The sequence below is a fragment of the Cherax quadricarinatus genome, chromosome 7 (genome assembly GCF_038502225.1).
Source record: "Cherax quadricarinatus isolate ZL_2023a chromosome 7, ASM3850222v1, whole genome shotgun sequence".
NCBI classification, from domain to species: Eukaryota; Metazoa; Arthropoda; class Malacostraca; order Decapoda; family Parastacidae; genus Cherax; species Cherax quadricarinatus.
In genome coordinates, this window is record NC_091298.1 from 1,254,416 (window position 1) to 1,275,316 (window position 20,901).

The 20,901-nt window shown below is 37.8% G+C and overlaps 1 protein-coding gene across 50 annotated transcripts in view; it reads right to left on the reverse strand.

Moving 5' to 3' along the window:
• The window catches only part of trol (terribly reduced optic lobes), a 960,590-nt gene that overhangs the window by 386,307 nt on the left and 553,382 nt on the right, over nucleotides 1–20,901 (reverse strand). For all 50 annotated transcript variants that reach the window (XM_070082142.1, XM_070082177.1, XM_070082160.1 and 47 more), the window contains 2 exons: nucleotides 16,224–16,319; nucleotides 2,879–2,932 (listed from right to left, as the gene is read on the reverse strand). In XM_070082142.1, the coding sequence (XP_069938243.1) occupies nucleotides 2,879–2,932; nucleotides 16,224–16,319 (150 nt within the window). The remainder of the gene's footprint in view (nucleotides 1–2,878; nucleotides 2,933–16,223; nucleotides 16,320–20,901) is intronic.

A 20,901-nucleotide genomic window follows, 5' to 3' on the forward strand; every position in this document is an offset into this window, starting at 1 on the left:
CAGCTCCCTATCTACTAACTTTCCTACTCTGTTTTTATCTGACAAATTCATTCATTCCCTAGACCTTCTTAACTCGTTTATCTTACTCCAAATTTTTTTTTATTTTCAGCAAAATTTCTTGACAGTACCTCTCTCAAAATAAACACATGCACACACACACACACACACACACATACATTTATTCTGAAGGCCCCAACTTTTTGATAGAATGCTTCTATTGTAAGTAAATGCTTACATTAAAATATAATATAGTTTTCAAATATTATTTCATTAAAATTATATTTTCTAAAACAATATTGAAAACATTTAACACTGATGCTACAGGTAGTTAAAAACACAATTATATACAGCATATTTTCTTACCTTGAGGAACTTTTGAAAGCATTAAATAGAATAGACTCATCAATTCACTCTTGAGAAATATGATGTTTAAGGTTTTCACTGCATGATACACAAGCTCAATTTAACAAATTTATTAACAAGCTGGTAGGTACATGTGCTCTAACATTACTAGAACAAGAAATATATCACACCCATTAATGAGATCAATTTTCCATAAAATGTATTTAACAATCATGCCCTAAACATCATATTTTCACAATATCCTTATAACTATTGAAGTACTCAGAAATGTTGTATGTGTGAGATTAAATTCAAATGCAAATATTTTGTAGGTTAATGAAAAAAGTAATACAGAACTAACTCATTTATCTAATTACATGAGTAAACAGTCATTAAAAAATCAAGGTAATAATTCATATAGCATCTGTACATCTATTTGTTTTTAAATCAAGATTAAACTTCATATTACATCTGTTTATCTATTTTTATGGCAGACTTCTCACGAATTAGCATACACAGAATTTTATCACTCTGATCAAGCTTTTTTGAATCAGTTAAAGCTTTCTTATAGTAGCCTTCCTCTTAAGACAGTTAATTTTCTGTTATCTAATAAGTTAGTACGCTACACAGCATTAAATAGAAATAGGTTACAAAGAAAAAATGTTTTTAAATCAAGTACACACAACATCCCTGAGCTGAGGCACAAGTAATGAGTACAACAACAACAACAATGAGAGAGAGAACATTCTCAACAAGTTACTGCTGACCACAGTCATAAAGATGAGACTGAAGATAACTTGACTGTAACAGTGTGAAGTAAACCTATAAATGTATCTAATCAAACAAATAATATTTATATTGCATTTACTTTCAGAAGATTATTTAGCACATGTTTAAATGTGTATGTACATATGCATGTATATATGAATATAGTATGAACAGAGTGAGAATGTGTGTGTGTGTGTGTGTGTGTGTGTGTGTGTGTGTGTGTGTGTGTGTGTGTGTGTGTGTGTGTGTGTGTGTGTGTGTGTGTATGTATGTATGTATGTATGTATGTATGTATGTATGTATGTATGTATGTATGTATGTATGTATGTATGTATATATATATATATATATATATATATAAATATATATATATATATATATATATATATATATATATATATATAAATATATATATATAAATATATAAATATATAAATATATATATATATATATATATATATATATATATATATATATATATATATATATATATATATATATATAAAAGCAGAGTGAAAATTTTGTTTATGCAATGAATTTGTGAAAATATGCCTGACCTTAATGAAAATAATACATAATACTGATTTTAAAGTAATATTAAATAAATATAAAGTGATCTAAGATATATTTAATATAATTTGGTTTAAAAAAATTGCATTAGGTTAGCTGAGGTCTTTAAGTAGGTTTTTAGGGTAGTTCACACACACACATGCACAAACACACACACGGACACACATACAGCATGAACGTCAAACACACACATGGACACGCACACACACATACAAAATCGGCCTGATGACACTGGAGGACAGGAGGGTTAGGGGAGGCATGATAACGACATACAAAATACTGCAAGGAATTCACAAGGTGGAGAGACAGGATGTTCCAGAGATGGGGCACAGAAACAAGGGACCACAATTGGAAGTTGAAGACTCAGATGAGTCAGAGAGATGTTAGGAAGCATTTCTTTAATCACAGAGTTGTCCAGAAGTGGAACATTCTGGCAAGCGATGTAGTGGAGGCAGGAACCATACATAGTTTTAATATGAGGTATGATAAAGCTCACTGAGCAGGGTGAGAGAGGACCTAGTAGTGATCAGTGAAGAGGCAGGGCCAGGAGCTATGTCTTGACCCCTGCAACCACAAATAGGTGAATACATGCATACACAGACACACATGCACGAACACACACATGGACACACTTGCACGAACATCGAACACACACACACGGACACACAGATACATGCACGAACACACACACAAATACAAACACACACACACACACACAAATACGTACAAATACACACACACACACACACACAATATCTTGTATACAGTATATATTTTAAAGATATATTCAAAATAAAAACTTATATGAAGTTAGAGAAGACATTAACATGGGTTTCAAAATCTGAAAAAAACAGAATGATAATGCAAGATTTCTTTGTTGCTTTTCGCAGTATCTTGACCTAATGCAATTTTGAGATACCATTTATTGTCACAAAACATTGATTCAGATCTTTCTTTGGTATGATTTGAGTATTAATACAATATTGCAAGATTGTCAATAGGTAAGGATGAACTGCCTTAATCTCTCTCCATTAGTTCATAGACTGGAGCACTATTAATACGAGTCCCAAAAGTGTAGTGAGAAGGAAATGAACATTTGAAAAATATAATTTGGAAGCCTCAGAGGACTGATAAAGGGTTGGAGAAGACGGGGTGTTGGTAGGGGTGTAGGGATGAGTACTAAGGTACCAAGACTTACTCTGCTGGATGCTCTGGTCATCAGGGTATGTTTTCAGGCTCAGAGAGTCTGTTTCTGAAAAGTATAAAAGAAGTATTTTAATTTATGTCAAGTGTAATAAAATTTTTTCAAATAAAATGTCTAATCAATGCTTGAGACTAACATTAATTAATTATGTCTTGTGCCATTTTCTGAAAATTTAGTTCATGATCATCCACTTTTATTTAAACCAGTTCTTTATGAGGTACACTGAAACATGTCCATATACTGAGGATACTACTCAAATTATCCTTGTAAGTGATGATTTAAACCTCAAACGTAGGTCTCAGACCGGGCCGCGGGGGCGTTGACCCCCGGAACTCTCTCCAGGTAAACTCCAGGTATGGAAAAACAAAGTTATCCTATCCTGTAGTAACTCTTTAAGGAAAATGTTATAAAAAGTTCAATTAACAGATATACCTTGCCTTTTCACTGCTTTCTCCTTGTTACAATTCCTTAAGTACTTTTGTTATTAACCCTACAGTCTGTAAAAGAAACTATGGAGAGATTTATAAATTCTGCTATATTTACTATACCTGCTTTATTTACTGTAGCTGTTTCTAAGACATTTTTCCTCTTCAACATTTCTTGAAATCTTTTATGCTTTTTGAGATGTGATGCTTTTTAAATGCACGTATCTATATAGGGACCCGAACAATTTCTAATAAACAATTTCAATATTGGCTTTGTGGAACATTTAAAGACTGTTTTCCACTACTGTTAATTTTTAACAAATGATAAATTATTAATAAATACTACATAATAAAAGTATTAAATATAAAATTCACTTACATAAAATAAACATGCAAATACTTGCAAAATTAGATTATGAATTTTTATATATTGTAAATGATTGCAAATTACATGGACTCAAGTAAATGAAGTAATTAAAGCATCAACAGAGTAAATTTATGTTAAAGAACAGTTATACTTGCAATTCTAGGTGTGTGAGAGGCAGAGTGTAACTTTGCACATCTCCCACTTTTATTTTCAACCATGGATGCTATCACATGTGAAGCATAATTAACAGGTCTGTTTCAAATCCTGGAAAATTAGATAACTAGTGTCCTGTAGCTCGATTGCTAGCGCACTAAACTCACGCACTGAGGTCCAGGGGTCGATTCCCGGTACGGATGGAAAACATTAGGATGAGTTTCCATAAGACACCTGATATCCAATGTTCACCCATTAGTAAAATGGGTACCTGGGTGTTAGTCGACTAGTGTGGGTCGCATCCTGGGACAGAAATTGGCTTAATTTGCCTGAAATGCTCTACATAACAAGGGGCATTCTATATAGTTGTATGTCACTGATGCCATCTAGGCCTGTATACCTTGTACATGTACTTGTAGAAATAAAGATTATTATTAGTAATAATTTTTTTGTTTTTAACACGTCAGACATTTCTCACCAGGGCAGGGTGAACCAAAAGAAAAAAAAAACCCAAAAACAAAGATAAAAACTTTCATCAGCAGTCAACACTTTCACCATCATTTATACATAATCACTGTTTTTGCAGAGGCGCCCAGATACGACAGTTTGGATAGTCACTCCAAACTGCCAATATCCCAAACCCCTCCTTTAAAGTGTAGGCACTATACTTCCCATTTCCAGGACTCATGTCCAGCTAACCAGTTCCCCTAAATCCCTTCACAAAATATTACCCTGCTCACAATCCAACAGCTCGTCAGGTCCCAAAAATCATTCATCTCCATGCAATCCTATCTAACACGCTCACGCAGGCTTGCTGGAAATCCAGCCCTTCGCCTATAAAACCTCCTTTACCCACTCCCTCCAACATTTTTGAGGACAACTCCTACCCCGCCTTCCTTCCCCTAAAGATTTATACACTCTCCAAGTCATTCTACTTTGATCCATTCTCTCTAAATGACCAAACCACCTCAACAACCCCTCTTCAGCTCTCTGACTAATACTTTTAGTAACTCCACACCTTTTCCTGATTTCCACACTATGAATTCTCTGCATAATATTTGCACCACACATTGCCCTTAGACAGGACATCTCCACTGCCACCATGCGCATCTTCACTGCAGCATTTACAGTCCAAGCTTCACACCAATATAAGTGTATTGGTATCACTATACTTTCATACATTCCCTTCTTTGCCTCCAGGGATAACATTTTTTGTCTCCACAGATACCACAATGCACCACTCACCTTTTTTCCTTCATCAGTTCTATGTTTAACCTCATCCTTCATAAACCCATCCGCTGACAAGTCAACTCTCAAATATCTGAAAACATTCACTTCTTCCATAATCCCTCTCTCAAATGTGATATCCAATTTTTCTTTATCTAAATCGTTTGATACCCTCATCAACTTACTCTTATCTATGTTCACTTTCAACTTTCTACCTTTACACACCCTCCCAAACTCATCCACTAACCTTTAGCAACTTTTCTTTAGAACCACCCATAAGCACAGTATCATCAGCAAAAAGTAACTGTGTCAACTCCCACTTTGTATTTGATTCCCCATAATTTAATCCCATCCCTCTCCCCAACACCCTAGTATTTATTTCTTTTACAACTCCATCTATAAATATATTAAACAGCCATGGTGACATTACACATTCCTGTCTAAGACCTACTTTTACCAGGAAATAGTCTCCCTCTCTCCTACACACCTTAACCTGAGCTGCACTATCCTCATAAAAACTCTACAGTTTATCTTACTCCAAAAATTTTTGTTGTTCTCTGCAAAATTTCTTGATAGTGCCTCTCCCACTCTATCATTTGCTCTCCTTTTGCACTCTCTCACCACTCTCTTCACCTTTCTTATACTCTACATATACTCTGCCCTTCTTAATATCACTTCTTTGTAAAACTCTCATAATCCACCTTTCTCTCTTTTATCACACCCTTTACTTCATCATCCCACCAATCACTCCTCTTTCCTCCTGCACCTACACTCCTATAACCACAAACTTCTGCCCCACAATCTAATACTGAATTTCTAAAACTATCCCATCCCTCTTCAACCCCCCTACCACCCATACTTCCACTAGCCCACCTTTCTGCCAATAGTTGCTTATATCTCACACTAACTTCCTCCTCCCTTACTTTATAAACTTTCACCTCTCACTTACTTTTTGTTGCCCTTTTCCTTTTGTCTCATCTACCTCTTACTCTAACTGTAGCTACAACTAAATAATGATCCAATATATCTGTTGCCCCCCATAAAAACATGTACATCCTGAAGCCTACCCATCAACCTTTTATTTACCAATACATAAATTAACAAACTACTTTCATTATGTGCTATATCATACCCTGTATACTTATTTATCCTCATTTTCATAAAATATGCATTACTTATTACCAAACCTCTTTCTACACATAGTTCAATTAACTCTTTGAGGGTCCATGATGTAGATCTACGTGAAGCTTGGACTGTAAATGCTGCAGTGAAGATGCGCATGGTGGCAGTGGAGATGTCCTGTCTAAGGGCAATGTGTGGTGTAAATATTATGCAGAGAATTCATAGTGTGGAAATTAGGAAAAGGCGTGGAGTTACTAAAAGTATTAGTCAGAGAGCTGAAGAGGGGTTGTTGAGGTGGTTTGGTCATTTAGAGAGAGTGGATCAAATTAGAATGACTTGGAGAGCATATAAATCTGTAGGGAAAGGAAGGCAGGGTAGGGGTTGTCCTCAAAAATGCTGGAGGGAGGGGGTAAAGGAGGTTTTATGGACGAAGGGCTTGGATTTCCAGAAAACGTGCGTGAGCATGTTAGATAGGAGTGAATGGAGATGAATGATTTTTGGGACCTGACGAGCTGTTGGAGTATGAGCAGGGTAATATTTTGTGAAGGGATTTAGGGAAACTGATTAGCTGGACTTGAGTCCTGGAAATGGGAAGTATAATGCCTGCACTTTAAGGGAGGGGTTTGGGATATTGGCAGTCCGGAGTGACTATCTAAACTGTCGTATCTGGTCGCCTCTGCAAAGACAATGATTATGTATGAGTGATGGTGAAAGTGTTGAATGGTGATGAAAGTTTTTATCGTTGTTTTTGGGGTTTTCTTTCTTTTGGTTCACCCTGCCCTGGTGAGAAATGTCTGACGTGTTAAAAAAAAATTACTACTAATAATAATCTTTATTTCTACAAGGACATGTACAAGGTATACAGGCCTAGATGGCATCAGTGACATACAATTGTATAGAATGCCCCTTGTTATGTAGAGCATTTCAGGCAAATTAAACCAATTTCTGTCCCAGGATGTGACCCACACCAGTCGACTAACACCCAAGTACCCATTTTACTAATGGGTGAACATTGGACAACAAGCTGACGGTCCAAATCGTAGATCTACATCATGAGCTCAGATCACTCTGATAAGCTGTGAGCAGTAAATTTTGGCTTAGATATGAGAGAATACATCTATGTGGTATGTGTGCACCACAGAAAACAAATCCTGCAGCACATAGTGCATAATGAGAGGAAAAAAACTGAGATTGCAATTTTCAATTAAAACAGTGACTGCAGTGTTTTTTTCCTATGTTTTTTATAGTTGTATTTGCAATTTCTTGGTCTCAATTGATAGAATGAAAGATATATTACAGAAATAGAGATGATTTTGATTGGTTTTATTAATGGAAATGGTTTGAAACTGAGCTCAAAGTAGCAAAAATGTTAAATTTTTGCTGATGTTCAAGAGTAAACAAATGACCTCACACGTCTAATACACGTCTACTTGTGGGTCTAATATACGTTCACAAATGTGGTGATATTATTTATACAATTATTACAATATTGCATAACAGTAAATCTTCTATTTTTTTGGTTTGAATAAAAATTCATAATGCGAATAAAAAATCAAAATGGGATTCATTAGTAAAGCCTGAAAACATAACTAATGAACAGAGGAAATGTTAGTTTAGTGCCAGGAATGCCTGCATTGTTTATTCTGGACCCTATTTTGAAACTGGAGTATTTTGAACTTTGCATTAAATTGACCAAATTACCAATTTCCGATCACTTTATTTTGTAGTTGAAACAGTTGACTTGGCGAATTCTTGTGCTCAGTCGATAGAATAGAAGTAATACTAGTGAAATAGCTAAGAATTTGGTTGACTGGAATAATGTAATTGGTCTAAAATGGGAGTCAAAGTCGGCAAAATCGCCGATGCGTAAATATCGCTGACACATCAAAATTCACGAGAGCATAATTCTATCAATTTTCCATCAAATTTCGCACTTTTTGTTTTATTACCTTCAGAAAAAAGATTCTCTACAATTTCATAAGAAAAAATAACAAGATTATTTTTTGAAAATTCTTGGACACTGGTGCACACTTTGAAATTTGGCCTCTGGACCCTGAAAGGGTTAAAGGCTCCCCATTTTCATTTACCCCTGGCACCCCAAATTTATCTACTACTCCCTACACAACACTTTTACCCATTTTAGCAGTGAGATCCCCATCTACAAGTACTCTCTCACTTGATTCAAAACTCCCCATGCACTCACTCAACATTTCCCAAAATCTATCTCTCTTCAATACTTCTCTCTTCTCCATTTGAATAAACACTTACTATAACCCACTTTTCACATCCAACCCTTATTTTATTATCATTATTATTATTATTATCTTTTTTTTCAACAAGTCGGCCGTCTCCCACCGAGGCAGGGTGACCCAAAAAAGAAAGAAAATCCCCAAAAAGAAAATACTTTCATCATCATTCATCACTTTCACCACACTCACACATTATCACTGCTTTTGCAGAGGTGCTCAGAATACAACAGTTTAGAAGCATACACATATAAAGATACACAACATATCCCTCCAAACTGCCAACATCCCAAACCACTCCTTTAACCCTTTGACTGTCGCAGCCGTATATATACGTTTGCGAGGTACCGTGTTTGACGTATATATACTCATAAATTCTAGCGGCTTCAAATCAGGCAGGAGAAAGCTAGTAGGCCCACATGTGAGAGAATGGGTCTGTGTGGTCAGTGTGCACCACATAAAAAAAATCCTGGAGCACGCAGTGCATAATGAGAAAAAAAAACTCCGACCGTTTTTTTTAATTAAAATGCCGACTTTGTGGTCTATTTTCGTATAGTATTTGTGGTTGTATTCTCGTTTTCTTGGTCTCATTTGATAGAATGGAAACTATATTATAGAAATGGAGGTGATTTTGATTAATTTTACTATAAAAAGAACCTGGAAATGGAGCACAAAGTACAGGAAATGTTTGATTTTTGCCGATGTTCAAAAGTGAACAAATGATGTCATTGTCCAATAAATGTCCAAATAGCCATTCTAATACGCAGTCATGAATGGGTTGATGTAATTTTTACAATTATTACAGTATTGCAGTAGTCTGCATAACAGTAAATCTTCTATTTTTTGTTTGAATAAAATTTCAAAATAAAAAGCAAGAGTAATATCACAGGGACCTGGAGACATGACTGATGAACAAAGAAAATGTTATTTTAGAGCCAGGAATGTCTGCATTGTTCATTCTGGACCTTATTTTGAAATTGTCATATTTTTTAATTTTCGTGAAATTGGCCAAATTGCAAATTTCTGACCATGTTATTGGGTAGTTGAAATCGGTAAATGGGGAGTTTCTTGTACTCAATCGATACAAAAAATAGAGTTCTGAAGAAATAGTTATGAGTTTGGTTGACTGGAATAACGGAATTAGCCGAAAATAGGGCTCAAAGTGGGCGAAATTGCCGATTTTTAAATATCGCCGAAGTCGCTAACTTCGCGAGAGCGTAATTCCGTCAGTTTTCCATCAAATTTCGTTTTTTTGGTGTCTTTACAATCGGGAAAAGATTCTCTATCATTTCATAAGAAAAAATAATTTTTTTTTTTTTCGAATATTTTGCGACACCAGAAGCAACTTCAGGATTTGGCCCTTCGACAGTCAAAGGGTTAAAGTGCAGGCACTGTACTTCCCATTTCCAGGACTCAAGTCCGACTATATAAAAATAATCGGTTTCCCTGAATCCCTTCACTAAATATTACCCTGCTCACACTCCAACAGATCGTCAGGTCCCAAGTACCATTCGTCTCCATTCACTCCTATCTAACACGCTCATGCACGCTTGCTGGAAGTCCAAGCCCCTCACCCACAAAACCTCCTTTACCCCATCTCTCCAACCCTTTCGAGGACGACCCCTACCCTGCCTTACTTCCCCTATAGATTTATACGCTTTCCATGTCATTCTACTTTGATCCATTCTCTCTAAATGACCAAACCACCTCAACAACCCCTCTTCTGCCCTCTGACTAATACTTTTATTAACTCCACACCTTTTCCTAATTTCCACACTCCGAATTTTCTGCATAATATTTACACCACACATTGCCCTTAAACAGGACATCTCCACTGCCTCCAACCGTCTCCTCTCTGCTGCATTTACCACCCAAGCTTCACACCCATATAAGACTGTTGGTACTAGTATACTTTCATACATTCCCTTCTTTGCCTCCATAGATAACGTTTTTTGACTACACATATACCTCAACGCACCACTCACCTTTTTTCCCTCATCAATTCTATGATTAACCTCATCCTTCATAAATCCATCTGCCGACACGTCAACTCCCAAGTAGTATCTGAAATAATTCACTTCTTCCATACTCCTCCTCCCCAATTTGATATCCAATTTTTCTTCATCTAACTCATTTGATACCCTCATCACCTTACTCATTTCTATGTTCACTTTCAACTTTCTACCTTTACACACATTCCCACACTCATCCACTAACCTTTGCAATTTTTCTTTAGAATCTCCCATAAGCACAGTATCATCAGCAAAAAGTAACTGTGTCAATTCCCATTTTGAATTTGATTCCCCAAAATTTAATCCCACCCCTCTCCCGAACACCCTAGCATTTACTTCCTTTACAACCCCATCTATAAATATATTAAACAACCATGGTGACATTACACATCCCTGTCTAAGACCTACTTTTACCGGGAAGTAGTCTCCCTCTCTTCTACACACTCTAACCTGAGCCTCACTATCCTCATAAAAACTCGTTACAGCATTTAATAACTTACCACCTATTCCATATACATCTGCCACATTGCTCCTCTATCCACTCTATCATATGCCTTTTCTAAATCCATAAATGCAATAAAAATTTCCCTACCTTTATCTAAATACTGTTCACATACATGCTTCAATGTAAACACTTGATCTACACATCCCCTACCCACTCTGAAGCCTCCCTGCTCATCCGCAATCCTACATTCTGTCTTACCTCTAATCCGCAATCCTACATTCTGTCTTACCTCTAATTCTTTCAATTATAACCCTACCATACACTTTTCCTGGTATACTCAGTAAACTTATTCCTCTATAATTTTTACAGTCTCTTTTGTCCCCTTTCCCTTTATATAAAGGGACTATACATGTTCTCCGCCAATCCCTAGGTACCTTCCCCTCTTTCATACATTTATTAAACAAAAGTACCAACCACGCCAACACTATATCCCCCCCTACTTTTAACATTTCTGTCATGATCCCATCAGTTTCAGCTGCTTTACCCCCTTTCATTGTACGTAATGCCTCACGTACCTCCCCCACACTTACATTCTGCTCTTCTTCACTCCTAAAAGATGGTATACCTCCCTGACCAGTGCATGAAATTACTGCCTCTGTTTCTTCCTTAACATTTAAAAGTTCCTCAAAATATTCTCGCCATCTAGCTAATACCTCCATCTCCCCATCTACTAACTCCCCTACTCTGTTTTTAACTGACAAATCCATATTTTCCCTAGGCTTTCTTAACTTGTTTAACTCACTCCAAAATTTTTTCTTATTTTCATTAAAATCTCTTGACAGTGCCTCTCCCACTCTATCATCTACTCTCCTTTTGCACTCTCTCACCACTCTCTTTACCTTTCTTTTACTCTCCATATACTCTGCTCTTCTTATAACACTTCTGCTTTGTAAAAAACTCTCATAAGCTACCTTTTTCTCTTTTATCACACCCTTTACTTCATCATTCCACCAATCACTCCTCTTTCCTCCTGTCCCCACCCTCCTATAACCACAAACTTCTGCCCCACATTCTAATACTGCATTTTTAAAACTATTCCAACCCTCTTCAACCCCCCCATTACTCATCTTTGCACTAGCCCACCTTTCTGCCAATAGTCACTTATATCTCACCTGAACTTCCTCCTCCCTTAGTTTATACACTTTCACCTCCCTCTTACTTGTTGTTGCCACCTTCCTCTTTTCCCATCTACCTCTTACTCTAACTGTAGCTACAACTAAAAGATGGTATACCTCCCTGACAGTGATAAGGAAATGTGTAGAAGTTTTAACACATACTTCCTCTCAGTTTTTACACAGGAGGATACCAGCGATATTCCAGAAATGATAAATTATGTGGAACAGGACGATAATAAACTGTGCACGATTAGAGTCACAAGTGACATGGTCCTTAGGCAAATAGATAAATTAAAACCTAACAAATCCCCAGGCCCTGATGAACTGTATGCAAGGGTTCTAAAGGAATGTAAAGAGGAGCTTAGCAAACCTTTGGCTAATCTTTTCAACATATCACTACAAACTGGCATGGTGCCAGATAAGTGGAAAATGGCAAATGTGATACCTATTTTCAAAGCAGGTGACAGGTCCTTAGCTTCGAACTATAGACCAATAAGCCTAACCTCCATAGTGGGAAAATTTATGGAATCAATAATTGCCGAGGCAGTTCGTAGCCACCTTGAAAAGCATAAATTAATCAACGAATCTCAGCATGGTTTTACAAAGGGGCTTTCCTGCCTTACGAATTTATTAACTTTTTTCACTAAGGTATTTGAGGAGGTTGATCATGGTAATGAATATGATATTGTGTATATGGACTTCAGTAAGTCTTTTGACAAGGTCCCACATCAGAGACTATTGAGGAAAATTAAGGCACATGGAATAGGAGGAGAAATTTTTAACTGGATAGAGGCATGGTTGACAAATAGGCAGCAGAGAGTTTGCATAAATGGGGAGAAATCAGAGTGGGGAAGCGTCACGAGCGGTGTTCCACAGGGGTCAGTGTTGGGCCCCCTGCTGTTCACAATATACATAAACGACATAGATGAGGGCATAAAGAGCGACATCAGCAAGTTTGCAGATGACACCAAAATAGGCCGTCGAATTCATTCTGACGAGGACATTAGAGCACTCCAGGAAGATTTGAATAGACTGATGCAGTGGTCGGAGAGGTGGCAGATGCAGTTTAATATAGACAAATGCAAAGTTCTAAATGTTGGACAGGACAATAACCATGCCACATATAAACTAAATAATGTAGATCTTAATATTACGGATTGCGAAAAAGATTTAGGAGTTCTGGTTAGCAGTAATCTGAAACCAAGACAACAGTGCATAAGTGTTCGCAATAAAGCTAATAGAATCCTTGGCTTCATATCAAGAAGCATAAATAATAGGAGTCCTCAGGTTGTTCTTCAACTCTATACATCCTTGGTTAGGCCTCATTTAGATTATGCTGCACAGTTTTGGTCACCGTATTATAGAATGGATATAAATGCTCTGGAAAATGTACAAAGGAGGATGACAAAGTTGATCCGATGTATCAGAAACCTTCCCTATGAGGATAGACTAAGGGCCCTGAATCTGCACTCTCTAGAAAGACGTAGAATTAGGGGGGATATGATTGAGGTGTATAAATGGAAGACAGGAATAAACAAAGGGGATGTAAATAGTGTGCTGAAAATATCTAGCCTAGACAGGACTCGCAGCAATGGTTTTAAGTTGGAAAAATTCAGATTCAGGAAGGATATAGGAAAGTACTGGTTTGGTAATAGAGTTGTGGATGAGTGGAACAAACTCCCAAGTACAGTTATAGAGGCCAGAACATTGTGTAGCTTTAAAAATAGGTTGGATAAATACATGAGTGGATGTGGGTGGGTGTGAGTTGGACCTGATAGCTTGTGCTACCAGGTCGGTTGCCGTGTTCCTCCCTTAAGTCAAGGTGACCTGACCTGACTAGTTTGGGTGCATTGGCTTAAGCTGGTAGGGGACTTGGACCTGCCTCGCATGGGCCAGTAGGCCTGCTGCAGTGTTCCTCTGTTCTTATGTTCTTAACTAAATAATGATCCGATATATCAATTGCCCCTCTATAAGCATGTACATCCTGGAGCCTACCCATCAACCTTTTATCCACCAATACATAATCTAATAAACTACTTTCATTACGTGCTACATCATACCTTGTATATTTATTTATCCTCTTTTTCATAAAATATGTATTACTTATTACCAAATCTCTTTCTACACATAGCTCAATTAAAGGCTCCCCATTTACATTTACCCCTGGCACCCCAAATTTACCTACTACTCCCTCTATAACATTTTTACCCACTTTAGCATTGAAATCCCCAACCACCATTACTCTCGCACTTGATTCAAAACTCCCCAAGCATTCACTCAACATTTCCCAAAATCTCTCTCTCTCCTCTACACTTCTCTCTTCTCCAGGTGCATACACGCTTATTATAACCCACTTTTCACATCCAATCTTTATTTTACTCCACATAATCCTTGAATTAATACATTTATAGTCCTTCTTTTCCTGCCATAGCTTATCCTTCAACATTATTGCTACTCCTTCTTTAGCTCTAATTCTATTTGAAACCCCTGACCTAATCCCATTTATTCCTCTCCATTGAAACTCTCCCACCCCCTTCAGCTTTGTTTCACTTAAAGCCAGGACATCCAGCTTCTTCTCATTCATAACATCCACAATCATCTCTTTCTTATCATTTGCACAACATCCATGCACATTCAGACTTCCCACTTTGACAATTTTCTTCTTCTTATTCTTTTTAGTAATCTTTACAGGAAAAGGGGTTACTAGCCCATTGTTCCCGGCATTTTAGTTGACTTTTACAACACGCATGGCTTACGGAGGAAAGATTCTTATTCCACTTCCCCATGGATATAAAAGGAAAAGTAATAAGACCAAGAACTATTAAGATAAAATCAAAGAAAACTCAGATGAATGTGTATAAATAAATGTGTACATGTATGTATTATTATTATTATTATAAAGGTGCAAGGCAATACTGTGCATCAAGTTGTCCAAAGCCAAGATATGCTTTTGGTCCTTTTTATATATATCTTGAACATTATATAATGAGAGTCTGGATGGCCTGGTTGGCTTCCGTGTTCTTGCAGACGTTGATATCTACATTTTAATGAATTCTAGGAACTGTTTCATACATTCCCACTAACAGCAGGCATATCTGCTCTGTAGTATAAATTCCTTATTTTAATGCATATAAATAGTTTAAGTACCTGATTCCATGCAATTTTCAATCATTTGCAATTTTTACGACAATTCGCTTTTTAAATTTTAAAACTATTTCAAAGTACTTTAATACAATAACAATATTTATGCTTCCTCTTTTTATCATACATCAATTATTAACAGTCTGTCATTTATTAAATAAGTAAAAAAATTAAAAAAAAAAAAATCCCAAATATTCTAATAAGCCATTATAGGACTTAAAGTTTTACAGGCACATTTTACATAAAATCCCTCGATTGTTTTCTGAATTTCATTTATACTGGCCTATGTATAACTATTTAATCATGTTGGATGAAATGCTCATGAATTTACCTTCATTATATTAGGCATGGTGGCCCTACATGTGAGGAGCACTGTGGTTCAAACTGCTCTTTTTTTTTTTTTCAAGATTTTTGAGAGCCTGCTCCACATGAGTAGGTTAGTGAGTGAAGGCACTGACTATTGTTACTGGAAATTGCTCCTGTTCACTTAAGTGTCAATTCATTAACATCAATAACAATGTCACAAAATATATGAACCTAGCCTACAATATCATTTTTGTTGTTCAGTCCATGACCTAAGTAATTATTTAAGGAATTAATTAGCCAAAATGTTAATTAAGATTTTCATTGCAATAAGATTCACATGAATCTAAGGTTGAAAATTGGAAGGATAGTCATGGAATAAAAACCTTCAGGAATATTAAAAAATATACAAATATTATTTACATTAGACTATAACATGAAGTGAAAATATGGTAATCGGACATATGCTTGAGCAAGGTACTGTACTGTGAATCCCAGAAATAATTTGTTAAAGTATAACTAAATTGTCAGAATGTGATGTACAGGTGTGGAGGAGAATGATGACACTGACTCCTATCCTACCGTTTTCCACATTAATGGAGTCAACTATTTGCCCACCAGCAATGTTACAAACTTTTTCACAAGTGTGTAAAATTTCCCTTTATATAATATGAAGATGGTTTTGGATTTGGATTTTTAAATACATATGACTATGTGACTTACCACATCGATCCTCATCACTACCATCACTACAGTCACTCCTGCCATCACAACGGCGAGAATTATCAATGTACTGACCATTGTAACACTGGAAAGCATCTGAAAAAAAAACAAAGTAACAAAAAAACTTTAATATCATTGCTGGTAGAGGTAGAAATACTGGCATATGAAACATAATGCCACTCCTGGCTAAGGTAGCATTGTACCCCACAAATATTATTTTGCTTAAACGCATTGTTACATTGTAGACATGTTTTAATCATGGCTGGTATTGTTCCAGTGACGAGTATAGAGTGACATAATTTCAATTTAACTGACATCAACCAACAAAAATATAATAACTTCTTGTGAGGTGGATAAATGTGGTAACAGCCTGTTTACATGCAACTGTGTGTTTTTACACATAGTTTACAACCCTATACAACAGTCACCTACACTGCTACACTCCTTCCCCACCATAACTTTACTTCTGGTACACTTGAAATATTCCCCCTACACAGGCTAACAGGTATAAAAGTTTACTAAAGATGAAGGTGGTTAATGTTGTGTACTAGAAACCACTCTCAATTCTGTTTACTCACTTGGATGGTTGAGGGTTGAGGCTAGGTTCTGGCTCATTACTACACTTGACTTATTCTCTCATATTTCCACAACACCATACATTGTTACCACATTCTAACCAGCTGATCATTCTGAACAAGAGATCATTCCAAACAGCTGATCATTCAGAATAAATGGTGATTATGAACAAATGATCCTTAAGAAGTGTCCATAGTACATAGCTGAGTGCTAAACTTATTATGTTCTACTGTACACAAGTTGTTGCTTCAACATAATGAACTTTCTGCAGATTAAATTTTTGTTAAGCACCTGTCATAGATGCAGAACTATAGTGAACACCTGCCCACCACTAAAACTTTTACATTTAATAAATTTCATGATATATCACATACATTTCATATGCCATAAATCTTAATTATATCAAGAGTAAGAAATACACAGAAAATTTAAAAAAAAATATAATCCATTGTCAGAAATATACACATATTACTTGATAACTTGTTAGTTAATAGATACACATATAAGAATAAAAAATACCATGCTTGATAATTATTCATCAAAATGTACAAAAATTGCTTGGACAAGCCAGAGTTTTGACAGGGTACAATATCCAAAACTCTTCAGTGTCATTACAAATGTCATTGTAATGCTGAAATTAGTCAGAAAAACAATGGGTAAATTTAGCTACAAGTAAAAGTTAATATTAATAAGCATCTACAGGCACAGAAATTACCAAATTCAAGTACAACCAATAACTGGTTATTAGTTCTCAATGATACAAATGAATTTCTACCTTTAACAATAGAATATAAACTGCTCTAAAAGCTATCCTTCAAATGGAGTGCCTTGCTGCTGGTAAAAAGTTCTTGATCCAAGGAATTAAGAGTTACCCTCCCCTTCCTTGGATTGAACCTCAATACCTCCTACAGCTCATCATTTCCTTATTAATATACAATACAGAGGTTATCCAGTTTTATGAGTCTGATGATATGCACGCACAAATGCACACATGAACACACAAACACGCACCTCATGCACACACACAACATAGAGTGATGTAGTGGAGGTAGAATCCATACATAGCTTTAAGAATAGGTATGATCAAGCTCATGGAGCAAGGAGAGAGTGAATCTAGTAGCTACCAGTGAAGAGGTGGGGCCAGGAGCTATGATTCAAGCCCTGCAATTACAATTAGGTGAGTATGCGTACGTGCATGCACACATGTACATGCACACATACATACATACATACATACATACACACACACACACACATATGCACACACACACATGCACAGGCACACCCACACACACACACTTCAATGGATCAGAGAATACCTGACAGGAAGGCAACAACGAGTCATGGTACATGAGGAGGTATCACAGTGGGCACCTGTGATGAGCCGGGTCCCACAGGGGTCAGTCCTAGGACCAGTGCTATTTTTGGTTTATGTGAATGACATGATGGAAGTGATAGACTCAGAAGCATCCCTGTTTGTAGATGTGAAATTAATAAGGAAAATTGAATCAGATGAGGATCAGGCAGGCCTTCAAAGAGACCTGGACAGACTGGACACGTGGTCCAGCAACTGGTTTCTCGAATTCAACCCTGCCAAATGCAAAGTCATGAAGATCAGAGAAGGGCAAAGAAGACCGCAGACAGAGTAAAGGCTAGGTGGCCAACGACTGCAATCCTCGCTCAAGAAGAAAGATCTTGGCGTGAGTATAACACCGAACACGTCTCCAGAAGCACACATCAACCAGATAACTGCTGCAGCATATGGGCGCCTGGCAAACCTGAGATTAGCATTCTGATACCTAAGTAAGGAATCCTTCAAGATACTGTATACCGTGTACGTCAGGCCTATACTGGAGTATGCAGCACCTGTTTGGAACCTGCACTGGGTCAAGCACATTAAGAAATTAGAGAAAGTGCAAAGGTTTGCGACAAGGTTAGTTCCAGAGCTAAGGCGAATGTCCTATGAAGAAAGGTTGAAGGAAATCGGCCTGACGACACTGGAGGACAGGAAGGATAGGGGAGACATGATAACGACATACAAAATACTGTGTGGAATAGACAAGGCGGACAGAGACAAGATGTTCCAGAGAGGGGACACAGAAACAAGAGGTCACTCTTGGAAGTTGAAGACTCAGATGAGCCACAGGGATGTTAGGAAGCATTTCTAAAGTCATAGAGTGGTCAGGAAGTGGAACAGTCTGGCGAGTGATGTAGTGGAGGCAGGAATATACACAGCTGTAAGACGAGGTATGATAAAGCTCATGGAGCAGGGAGAGAGAGAGGACCTAGTAGCGTTCAGTGAAGAAGCGGGGCCAGGAGCTGAGTCTTGACCCCTGCAACTACAATTAGGTGAGTACGTACATACACACACACACACACAACAACAGAGCAATGATCGACACACTAGCCGAGGTGGCCAGGAGAGCACACATGGGGGGAGCAAAGTTACTAGTTATGGGTGATTTCAATCACAAGGAGATTGACTGGGAAAACCTGGAGCCCCATGGGGGTCCCGAAACATGGAGAGCCAAGATGATGGATGTGGTACTGGAGAACCTCATGCATCAACATGTTAGAGACACTACCAGAGAGAGAGGAGAGGATGAACCAGCAAGGTTGGACCTTGTATTCACCATGAGTAGTTCGGACATCGAGGGTATCATGTATGAAAGGCCCCTGGGAGCTAGTGATCATGTGGTTCTGTGCTTCGACTACATAGTTGAGCTCCAAGTGGAGAGAGTAGCAGGAATAGGCTGGGAAAAACCAAACTACAAAAGGGGGAACTACTCAGGCATGAGGAACTTCCTTCAAGACATTCAGTGGGAGAGGGAACTGACAGGAAAACCAGTACAAGAAATGATGGACTATGTAGCAACAAAATGCAAGGAGGCAGAGGAGAGGTTTGTTCCCAAGGGAAACAGAAATAATGGGAAGAACAGAACGAGTCCTTGGTTCACCCAAAGGTGTAGGGAGGCAAAAACTGGGTGTACTAGAGAATGGAAAAGGTACAGAAGACAGAGAACTCAGGAAAATAAAGAAATCAGCCGAAGAGCCAGAAACGAATATGCACAGACAAGAAGGGAGGCTCAGAGACAATATGAAAATGACATAGCATCAAAAGTAAAGACTGACCCGAAGCTGTTGTACAGCCACATCAGGAGGAAAACAACAGTCAAGGACCAGGTAATCAGACTGAGGAAGGGTGATGGGGAATTCACAAGAAACGACCGAGAGGTATGTCAGGAGCTCAACACAAGATTTAAAGAGTTATTTACAGTGGAAACCAGTAGGACTCCAAGAAATCAGAACAGGGGGGCACACCGGCAAGTGCTGGATGAGGTACATATAACCAAGGAGGAGGTGAAGAAGCTGCTATGTGAACTTGACACCTCAAAGGCGGTGGGACCAGACAACATCTCTCCATGGGTCCTTAAAGAGGGAGCAGAGATATTGTGTGAGCCATTAACAAAGATCTTCAACACATCATTTGAAACTGGGCAACTCCCTGAGGTATGGAAAATGGCAAATGTAGTCCCAATTTTTAAAAAGGGAGACAGACATGAGGCACTAAACTACAGACCTGTATCACTAACGTGTATAGTATGCAAGGTCATGGAGAAGATCATCAGGAGGAGAGTGGTGGGGCACCTGGAAAGAAACAAGTGTATAATTGACAACCAGCACGGTTTCAGGGAAGGAAAATCCTGTGTCACAAACCTACTGAGTTTTATGACAAGGTGACAGAAGTAAGACAAGAGAGAGAGGGGTGGATCGACTGCGTATTTTTGGACTGCAAGAAGGCCTTCGACACAGTTCCTCACAAGAGGTTACTGCAAAAGCTAGAGGACCAGGCACACATAACAGGAAAGGCACTGCAATGGATCAGAGATTATCTGACAGGGAGGCAACAACGAGTCATGGTACGCGACGAGGTGTCAGAGTGGGCGCCTGTGACAAGCGGGGTTCCACAGGGGTCAGTCCTAGGACCTGTGCTGTTCTTGGTATACGTGAACGACATAACGGAAGGGATAGACTCAGAAGTGTCCTTGTTTGCAGATGATGTGAAGTTAATGAGAAGAATCAAATCGGACGAGGATCAGGC